The 10,953-nt window shown below is 37.6% G+C and overlaps 1 protein-coding gene across 6 annotated transcripts; it reads left to right on the top strand.

Annotated features, from left to right (window-relative positions):
• Positions 1–805: 805 nt before the first annotated feature.
• On the top strand, positions 806–3,577 carry LOC149999430 (high mobility group protein B2-like). Of its 6 annotated transcripts, none has more exons than XM_090288913.1 (5): positions 806–905; positions 1,570–1,734; positions 1,944–2,089; positions 2,173–2,347; positions 3,069–3,577. In XM_090288913.1, exons 2-5 carry the CDS (start codon positions 1,585–1,587, stop codon positions 3,222–3,224), a joined length of 627 nt encoding a protein of 208 aa, XP_090145039.1. In that variant the 5' UTR covers positions 806–905; positions 1,570–1,584; the 3' UTR covers positions 3,225–3,577. The 6 variants fall into 6 exon arrangements, with proteins under 6 accessions (XP_090145039.1, XP_090145038.1, XP_090145036.1 ...); XM_090288912.1 differs by having other exon boundaries at positions 1,566–1,734; XM_090288910.1 differs by having other exon boundaries at positions 806–997.
• Positions 3,578–10,953: the final 7,376 nt, after the last annotated feature.

Raw genomic sequence — 10,953 nt, 5'->3', positions numbered from 1 at the left:
CCTCTCCAAGCCGCGGTCGGAAGGCCGCGCCACAGCCGGGAATCACGAAAAGATAGCGGGGGTGGGGCCGGGGGAGAGGCCGCCCGCCTCCGCCCCTTCGCGACACTGAAGGCGCTCTTGTTTACTTCATGGCATTTGACACCCGAGACAATGGGGGGAGGGAGGAAGGGACCTCCTGAGGGAAACGCCACCGGCAGAAAGCGGCTTACTTTTAGGTCGGTTTGAAACACCCCTGGAGAGGCGAGATCAGCTGCCCTCCTACGCCCTTTCCGAGGTTCCCCGCCAGCTCTGTCTTCCTTGGGTTCCACCCCAACCTCAGCGACGACAGGAGGAGCTGGGAAACCGGTTCGCAGGGTGAGCTCCTCAGTCTTTCCCCACTTACTATTCTTTAGACGGGACTCAGGAGAAACAGGACCTGGACAGTGGTTGGGGCAGGGCAAGCTGCTTCCGTTATCTAACCGACTGAGAAGCGAGTTGCCTCCTCCACCCCTTAAGAACGACCCCCATACTCACAACTTGTTATTTTTAAATCTGGCGGGGCTTTTCCTCGCGGGCCAACCACTCCCCCCGTTTACTGCCATAGCCAGTCAGCGTCACGCCCGCCATTTTTCAAACCCTCTTCCTGCCGCCAATCAGGATGGAGCAGTACATTCCTCTCCTGACCGGTTCTAACGGGTCTGAGAGTTAACGACCTGGGCGACCCACCGAACCTGCTAGGCTGGGGGTGGAGGGTCGGGCCCGCCGAGACAGCTACCAATAGAAAATCTCCACTGGGAGGAGGCGGGACTTCCCAGAGTTTGAATACTCACCAAACCCAATCAGAGAGGCGCGGGTGTGGCTTGTGGTCCGGCTCGTCAAGTTGCCGTGGCGCGGAGAAGTCTGCAAAACAACAGCCTGAGGATTGGGTAAGCGAAAAACCAGTTCACGCCGGAGCCCAGCGAGGAAAGCGTATCGGTAGGACCCTGCGGTGGGACTCTTAAGGAAAACCTACCACTAGGCAAGAATCCCCTTTAACCTCCCTGGGATTCGTGGGCCTGCTGCTTCCCCTTTCCTCACAGCCTTCTAGCTGGACTGGACGCTGTGGCCCTCGGGGTTTGCCTCAGCGAGCGGAATCTAGGGTGCGGGCCGGTGAGGCCCCGGGGCTGTGGAGAGCGGGTTGGAAGCTCGCCCGGGCCCGGTAGTTTTTTTAAAATGTTGGTCGCGAGGCGACATTTCTGAGTGGTGCTCGCGACGGGGAAGCCGGTGGACATTTCTGTCAGGAAGTGCTTCGAGGGCGCTCGCGGTGTTACCTTTCTCCTCCCGGGCCGGTGAGAGGGTGGCGGCGTAGTTTCCGGACTCTGAGAGGGACTTGTTCAGTCGCGCGTGAGGAGACTCGGTCGGGACTCTTTGGGCCGGGCCCTGGAGGCGCGTTTGCGAGGAGGTGGCTGTTGCCACGACCCCGGGGCGGGTGGCTCGGCGGGGGAGCCGGGCTCCGGCTGCTGCCCTCGCGGCCGCGCGGGCGGGCGCGGATTTGGGCGGGAAGCCGAGCCCCGCCGGCGCCCACCCACCGGCTTTCGCCCGTCTAGGTAGACGCCGTCTGTCACCATGGCTAAAGGAGACCCCAACAAGCCGAGAGGCAAGATGTCCTCGTATGCCTTCTTCGTGCAGACGTGCCGGGAAGAGCACAAGAAGAAACACCCAGACTCTTCCGTGAACTTTTCCGAATTTTCCAAGAAATGTTCGGAGAGATGGAAGGTGAGACAGGAATGCAGGCAGGGCTAAGGGTTTTCAGGTGTGTTTGAGGGCTGCGACGTTAAGCAGGCAGTTGACTTGTAACTTTCAACTCTCCGGTCCAGGTGACTCACCCGAGTACTTGGAGTTTTAGGCAGACTGCTTTAGGTTTTTGTTTTAATTGAAAAGCTTACAATTTTGCTGTGTATTTACTGCTCCTTTCATGTTCTCAGACCATGTCTGCGAAGGAAAAGTCAAAATTCGAAGATATGGCAAAGAGTGACAAAGCTCGCTATGACAGGGAGATGAAAAATTATGTTCCTCCCAAAGGTGATAAGAAAGGAAAGAAAAAAGATCCCAATGCTCCTAAAAGGCCTCCGTAAGTTTTTGTTTTTTTTTAAATCACTTGATATATTGCTCTTGATTTTCATTCAGTTTATTAACTTTGTTACTTCCTTTCAGATCTGCCTTCTTCCTGTTTTGCTCTGAACATCGCCCAAAGATCAAAAGTGAACACCCTGGTTTATCCATTGGGGATACTGCAAAAAAATTGGGTGAAATGTGGTCTGAACAGTCAGCCAAAGATAAGCAACCATATGAACAGAAAGCAGCTAAGCTAAAGGAGAAGTATGAAAAGGTACTTTTTAAAGCTACCGTTGAAATTAAGTAGATATTTTCTAATGTATGTTAGAAGTAGATATAAACTGTAGAAAGTTAGGAATTAAGTTTAAATCTTGTGTTAATGGTTATCAGCTGTGTTTTGAAACGGCCTATTGAAATGGTACACTGAGGCAATACAAGCTCATTGAGAAATCTTTTTTTTTCCCTTTGCTTTTTTATTGAAATGAGGTGACATTGGTTAATTATATAGGTTTCAGGTGTACAGTTTATAATACATCATCTGTATATTGTATTGTGTGTTCACCACCCCAAGTCAAGTCTTCCATTACCATTTATCCCCCCCTGTAATCTTTTACTGAAACCAGTGTTTGTTGCACTTGTAGGTTCCTCCATACAGACTCATTTGTGGTTATAGAGGCCTCTTAGTTTGGAAAGGTGGAAGGCCAGATGTATTTTATGTAGGTGTGTCTAAAATGTGAAGTTAAGGGGGGGGGGTCCCTAGTGTGAGGCAAATAAATGTTGGTAGTGAAAGTACTGACATTGATCTAATACCACATCATTTTACATGATTAGCTTTCTAAAGCCTAGAGGGAACAAGTGCTCTCAAAACAGACTGAATAATTTTTTATACAGTCACCAGGGTTATTGGTCAATAACCTTAGATTGTTTACAACTTAGTGGTTTCCAGTTGAGAAATGACACCGGATGCTGATTTTATTTTCTTGACAATATTTCAGGATATTGCTGCATACCGTGCCAAAGGCAAAAGTGAAGTGGGAAAGAAGGGTCCTGGCAGGCCAACAGGCTCAAAGAAGAAGAACGAACCAGAAGATGAGGAGGAGGAGGAGGAGGAAGAGGATGAGGACGAGGAAGAGGATGAAGATGAAGAATAAAAAGCTATCCTGTAATGATGTGTGTGGAGTATGTGTGTGCGCTCAGGCAATTGTTTTGCTAAGAATGTGAATTCAAGTGCAGCTCAATATTAGCTTCAGTATAATAACTGTACAGATTTTTGTATAGCTGGTAAGAATCTTTGTAGAGAAAATACTTTTTTCAAAATGCAGGTTGTAGCTTTTCGAGGGGCTACTACATACAGTTAGATTTTAAGGCTTTGGATGTTAAATGTTTCTAAATATTTAATGGTTTCTTTAATTTCTTGACTTGTGTATGGTAGCACAGCAAACTCAGCAATTAGTATCAATAGTAAATTTTGGGTTTCTTAGAATGTTGCATTTGTTTTTTTAAAAAATTTGTAATAAAATTATGTATATTATTTCTATTGTCTTTGTCTTAATATGCTAAATTAACTTTCATTTTGAAAAATAATTTGGGTCTGGAACCATGTCAAGCTTTTTTGTATTTCTGCCTAACAGTTTTAGACACACTTGAGTTAGTAAAACGTTTTAGCTAAAAGTCATATTACCCATATTCATATTTACAAAGTGTTCTTTAAAAGTCAGATCTGGTAGTTAAAGAACTTTAAAAATTTATGCAGTTTCACAAAATGAATGTTTTGCACTTGACATTTCTATTTTATTAGCTAACCTGTTCACAACTCAGGTTTTGTTTTTTTTTTTTTTAATGACAGTTTATTTTGAGGGCAACTTGAGTATGAGGCAAAGGAAATAGTACAGTGAATCTATACCTAAAACACACAAACTTAAAAAGTTACAAGGTTTACATTTTCTGATAATGAACTCTTCAAGGTAGGATACGGGGTGAATTTTGGGTTAAATCTTTTAAAAATAAATGTGGTCTTACGCTTTAGAATTCTGAGTAACCTGAGAGCAATTGTGGTTATTGTCTCTCATAACAAATTTGGCTAAATTATACTAGGATTTATACAAGAATTTTTTGAGATATGTTCATTTGAGGAAGAAGTTGGCTTTATTTGAATTTAGATGACTATTTTGAATAGTTATCAGAGGATATTAGTGAGAGTTGACTGTTGGCTAAATAACAGAAGAAACATGTTGATAGTTTTGTAGTTAAACCTGACAGTCTTGGTTACCTATGAAGTTTTGAAATAGAAGCCAAAATTCTTAACCAACCATGGGAGCCTTGGTTGTATATCTTATACCATATTTGGAATAAATATTTAGTGAGGATTATTTCATAAATGAAAAACATCCCAAAGTTTTAATTTGAAATGAGGTGTAATGACCAGAGCAAATGGACTCGAGTAAAAATTTCAAACCTCTGATTGCCTGCTATTCATCATATCCTAATAGTTACAGAATTAAATGTAAGGTTTTTGTTTGCTGATCATAAATGAAAACATTAAAAAAAATATTTTCTGGTGTTAATGTGACTAAAATATGGCAGTAATATATTTTATAGAGACATACTTAGGTCTGGACCCCAGTTCCCTAGCTACCAAATACTAGCTGCATGAACTTGACCTTTGAGCTTGTTTCTCCCCATTCGTAATATGGGGCTAATACTACTGTATATGTATGTTGACCTAGGTTTAAGAGTAGAATATGTTTAAGAACATAAGTAGTGTTTATAAAAGTGTGGAAAAGGTTAAGGGAGTGGGAAAGGTTAATAAGGGACTGGGAACGGTTTGTAAGTGTGTGGGAAGGGTTTATAAAGCCTTAAAAAATTTATAATAAATGTAAGGTTCCTACTTTGCGGATTTTCACCTATCGCGGGGGGGTGGGGTGGGGGGGGTGTAAAACGTAATACCCGGGATAAGTGAGGGAATACTGTACCTACTTCAGTGTTTTAATGCTTAATTCCGAATATTATAAAGTATTTAAAACAACACCTATAACAATGTTAAATAGGAGTTTCTGAAATTGGACTACAGTAGAAGTGTTTCCATAAGGATTTATAGACCTATAAATTAGAATAATGAGGCAGACCCATCAGAATCCTTGTCACCTTTCTTTTTGGAAGTTTTTATAACTGCTTTCATTTGTTTTTTTTACATAGACTATAAGTTTCTAAGCTAAGAATAACTCAATCATTAAGAGGTGCTCCAAAATAAGCTCAGGACTTGAGATGAGTCCTTAGGTTTGATATTTTGTAAGTATGGATCAAAACTTCAAATCCCTCTGAAAGATTTATTAATAAGACTAGTAAGTTTCCAAGGCTGTGACTTCGAGTATACAATAGTTATGTTGGAAAGCACTGAAATAGAGATAAGAATGAGCTTCTAGCCCAGACCTGCCTATACTTGGGGGTATGATTATGAAACCCCTTTTCCTATTAAAAGTAGGAGATGCCTTAATGGTACAAAATGTAAAAGGGCTATGTATTGGATAGTTTATATCCTTGATTCCTAGTTACCTGGTTCTTATGCAATAATTTATGTGTGTATACATCAATGTGTATTAAGTGTAAGTTTACTGTTCTGCCCCTTATTTTCATCGTTGTAGAGATCGTTCACACACATTCATTTAAATAACTATCTGCATAGTCCCATTAATGATGTTAGGTTTTTTGTGTTTTTTTTTTTTTTTCCTTTAAGGACAATGTTGCTGTGAATGTTCTTGTATGTGATTTCAAAAACTTATTAAAAACATTTAAAAGTTTGTACATTTTTAAATTTGCTAATTATGACAGCCAGAATTTGTACTTGGTATATGCTAGAAACTGCTCTGATGCTTTTGTTAACTTACAGAAGCCTGCCAAAATATCTCAGTAGTACTTGTATTTGCCCCATAGCAATGAATATTTTAGAGGGCCTATTTCCTCATCTCAGCAACCTAACAGTTCTCAAACGTAATCTTTGCTATTCTGATACGTTAAAAATGATTTCTCCTATTAGTTTAGCTTATTTTTGTTTCAGGACCATTTGTATTTCCTGTGCTTTTTTTGTCTCATTGGTCTTTTTATTGGTGATTTGTGGGAATTAAGGAAATTACCCTTTGTGACATGCATTGGAAATATTTTTGTCTTTGGTCTTTTGAATTTATGATGCTTTTGCCACGCAAAGATTTGTTTTTATGTAGGCTAATTTATTTAGTGGCCTTGGGAGGCCTTTCTCACTCAAAGATTATAAAAACTGTCTTTGCTTTCTTTTAAAAATGATTATTTCTTGATCCTTCTGGAATCAATTTTGGTATAAGGACTGAAGTAAGGCCTCAAATTTATTTCTAGATGGTAGCCACTAGTTTTGGTCTTGTAATCTATAAAATTAGGGTGCTGGGTTAGAAGATCCTAAGGGCCCTTACATATCCAAGCAGTCACTTGCAGACTTGGTTAATAGATGACAGTATGCCTTTTTAGTATTTTGCTCTTAACAACATCATTTATTCTAAATAGTAGATGATATGCTTGTCTTATGATAGTACAAATAGAGCATTATCTTATACCTGGCTTTCTATTATATGTGCTACTGAAAATGTTTTACAAAGCAGCAATGATTTTATTTCTTGGGAAATACAGAGAGGAAAACCAAAGGAGCTGTGTTGCCACTGCATAAGATCCAGTCCTTTAAAAATAAAACATACCTAGAAATCAGCCATTTTTGGATTAGTTCTCATGAGATTCCTATGGGAGACTGATGAGAGGCAGTAAAGTGAGGAGCATACAAGAAAGTAAGTTCTCCGAGAACAGGTACTTCTTTATTTTTGTATATTGTGGTCCCCTCTTATCTATGGGTTTCACTTTGTACAGTTTCCGTTACCTATGGTCAAAAACATTAAATGGAAAATTCCAGAAATAATTCGTAAGTTTTAAATTGCACTCCATTCTGAGTAGCATAATGAAATCTCTTGATCCACCTCCATCCCCAGCCTATTACACTGGGATGCAAATCATCCTTTTGTCCAGCATATCCACTCAGTATATGTTACGTGCCCATTAGTCACGTAGTGGTCTGTTTATGAGACCATTTTCACATAACAGTATGTAGTTATAACTGTTCTATTGTTAATCTCTTACTCTGCCTAATATATAAACTTACAGGTATGCATGTATAGGGAAAAAAAAAACCAGTATATATAGGGTTCAGTACTATCTGTACAATCCACTGGGGGTCTTGGAATATATCTTTCACAGATAAAGGGGGACTACTGTACTACTCTATACCTAGCACCAGAAAAGTAGTAATTGTTCTACAAATATTTGTGAACATAAATGCCCAGGATAAAGGGGACAGCCACTATTTAGCCCAGTCCTGTTTGGATGGAAACATGGGTCTACAATTCCCACATCTCAAAATTTTCAAGTGGAACTAGAAATCTAGATGTTAAAAATATGAAACCTGAATTTTAAATATTAGCAATTGATTCTAATGTCCAGTTAAAACATCTATAGGTAAGACTGAACAAGGGTTCCCAATTTGTCATTTCTATAGCAATATAAGTAGTATAGGTAAATATAAGATTATTAATATTTATTTGAGATAGGGTTGTTGAGAAAAGTATGTATACCTTCCAGTTAAACATTGTTTTCATAGTTGTCTAAGAAACCCTTCTTTCCCTGATTGGAAGCTCATTTACCTATCCTGTAGTAAATGTAAATATAGACATTGTTTCTGAGATTGTAATGGAATTTCACTGTGCTCCTAGGCCTTTGTTCTTCAGGATTTACAGTGCAGACTTCTCTCTTAGCCTCATCCTGGGAGTTATATCTAGAGTAGTGGCTCAGGAGCACAATTAGGTTGTCACATTAAAAGGGATGAAAAATAACTTTTAAGCAATATGAGCTTTATATCAATTGGCCCAGTCTCCTTTCTTCAGGAAGACATGGTGGTGAACTAGGGGGGCTGGTAAGAGATAATAAAACAATTCACATTTATATGCTATTCTTTGATTCTCCACATCTTCTCAATACAGATGGGATGGTTTATACAAAGAATTAAAAGAGAAAAATATAAAAGGAAAAACAAGATTATGAAAGAAAGCTTATAAACATTTCTATCCAAAGGTTAAATCGGATTGCCATTTTACCCCCAATTTAAGAGGAAGTATTACTTCTGAACTTCATTTTTTCACTTGTAAAGTGAGGGTGATGATATCTTACATATGAAGCACAGGTACAGACACACATAGTCTTTATAGATTTTCAGTGTAGGTGTCTTAAATCTGATTATTGAACGATTTTAAGACTTTGAAACCAGGTAATAATAGCTAACATTTTTATTACCCTGAATATATGTAAGAATCATTCTAAGCATTTTATATATGTTAACTTATTCAATCCTAGTAACAATCCTATTAAATAAGCACTATTATTTCCCCTGTTTTAAAAAAGGAAAAACGGAGGCATAGAGGTTAAATAACTTACACAAGGCCAGACAAGTAATTTGTTTGTGGGACAGAGATTCCAATACAGGCAAGTATACCATATTATACTATGATTCATATGACCAGATTATAACATCATTGTATTTTGAAAATTATAGAATCCTTCATCCCACTTCTGTTCATATGTGGATGCCAGGCCTGATTCACTTAGAAGAGTGACAGCCAACAATCTCAATTATGGGCATTTCAAAACTTAAAAAATGAGAATTGCAAAGCAAGTATTGCATTTAGAGACAGTCTCTCCTTTAATCTCTAATTCCAGGGATGGTGTTTCCACCAAACTATTCTGACTTTCATCCATTTTCTTGCAACAGATTCCTTCTAAAGAATAATATGCATTTTCATAATACTCAATACTTTCTAAAAGAGCTTTCACGTGAATTAATTTTCACATACCCAAACTACTGGCCTACTAGGTATCTGGCTCAGGTCAGGCACTTGTCATATTTTCCTTGAATTATAAGTGGATTTTTTGCTCAATTACATTTTGTCTAGAAAGGAAATTTATTCCAAGAGTCCCATGGGAGACTCTTTTAACTATGAGAGCCTCCATTTACTCCAGTCTGGAGCTATGTTAATTTTTCATATTTCTTAGGCACAGCAACTAAGAAGAGGAAGACATAACAGTAGCCAAGTTAGTTTAGAACAGTTTCCCAAAACATCACAGTCACTTACTTGGATGTTAGTTGGTATATCATCTTCAGATGCCGTGTGTTGTGCCAAAAGGTCTTATTTTTAACTTCATTTCGATAGGCTTTCCTTCTTTCTACTTACCTGGTCTTAAAGGAATTTTGACTTAAATATTTGCTTTCAATCAGCAATTAAATTGTAGAATACACTGTCAAGAAAGATATGTTTATGTTGATGGGGTTTTTATAATTGGATAAATGACTTAAAAAAAATTGCTATACATAGGCAACCTCAGATAGATAAGCTCTGAATATTCTAAGCACACTGTAAGTAGAATTCTAACCAATACTCAAGCACATACTCAACATTTAACTATGGTTAATGACATTTTAGCTATTATGTTAGTTTATCTCATGAACAATGAAATCAAGTTATTATTTCAAATGCATAGTGTTTAGATTTAGAAATGATTACAAGTACTAAAAAAAAACCCCATGAATTAAAATACAGTATTTTATTTTTTCTCACCTAAAAAACAAGCAACCCAGAATTAAGATATACATAACTTCTCAAATTTATCCCTAATAAAATTTTGAATATTTATACAATTTCTACAGAAACATACAGTGTATCAAAATCTGCACAAATCAAATTTATAAAATGTGTAGAAATGCATAGTGATATTATCAACTTACAAAGCAAGGATATGGGAATTATTTCCAAAGCAGCCTACAGTAGAAAATAGTCATTATGGCAGCAGTTTCTGATGTTTTTTTGTTTGGTAAGGTTTTGGATTTCAATATAGAGAATCATTTTCATAGAGTATCTTAAGGAATTGCACAAAATACCCATTTAAAATTTACATGCACATTTTATGTGCCACCTTTCTTAGGCCTATGCATAGTTAACAAGGTTATAATCTATTCAACAAGAAAAACAGAGCCTATTCGCAAACACAAGTAATTAAAGTACCGGTTCTCTTACACTCTTTTTTATAGTTGATTTATATTAAGCATATAAATGTTTTCCTTTTTAAACATCCCTAGAGGTGGATGAAAAGTTAAAATGGTTGATCATAGATCAGTAACAAAATAAAAATTGACAATTCGAAATTATAAATAAAACTCTGTTTAGGATGTTTAACTGACTCTCCAAATTTAAGGACTAAGCCTGAAGAAACAAATTTGTAGGCTTTTCTTTTAAACAAATGTAGGGTTTTTTTTTCCCTTTCTTTTTTTAAACTTTAGTTAAAAATATTTCCCTCTGACAGTAGTTTGTAAATTCCTTTCATTGTAATATCATGATTACAGGATCAAAAAATGCTTAATTTACTTGCTACTTCCCACCTCATGTCATTTCTTCCCCCAACTCAACATAGCATTTTAATATTTTGAGCAATAAAAGACTATTTATTTAGAAATTAAAACCTAAATGATTGCTTGCAGTATTTGGTTTTCCTATACTGTCTTAATAAATGTTTAAATCCAACTAAGTCTTCTTTTCACTGGAAAAATACTAATAGGAATATGCTTCCTAAAAAAATTAAAAGATACTAGGGAACTAACACCTAATATAACAGAAAGGAGTTTGTATTTGTTAATGAATTGTATTTTTAAATAGATTTTTTAAAAAATTTTTTAAATGTGCAGGGAATTTCATTTGAATGAAGATATAAATGAAACATTCATTCACTCTTGGCTTCAAAGGTTGCACAGCTTAGATTATTATAAGG

The sequence above is a fragment of the Furipterus horrens genome, unplaced genomic scaffold (genome assembly GCF_987537825.1).
Source record: "Furipterus horrens unplaced genomic scaffold, mFurHor1.1.pri manual_scaffold_10, whole genome shotgun sequence".
NCBI lineage: Eukaryota > Metazoa > Chordata > Mammalia > Chiroptera > Furipteridae > Furipterus > Furipterus horrens.
The sequence above is the reverse complement of the archived record's forward strand: the minus strand, read 5'-3'. Positions and strand labels throughout refer to the sequence as shown.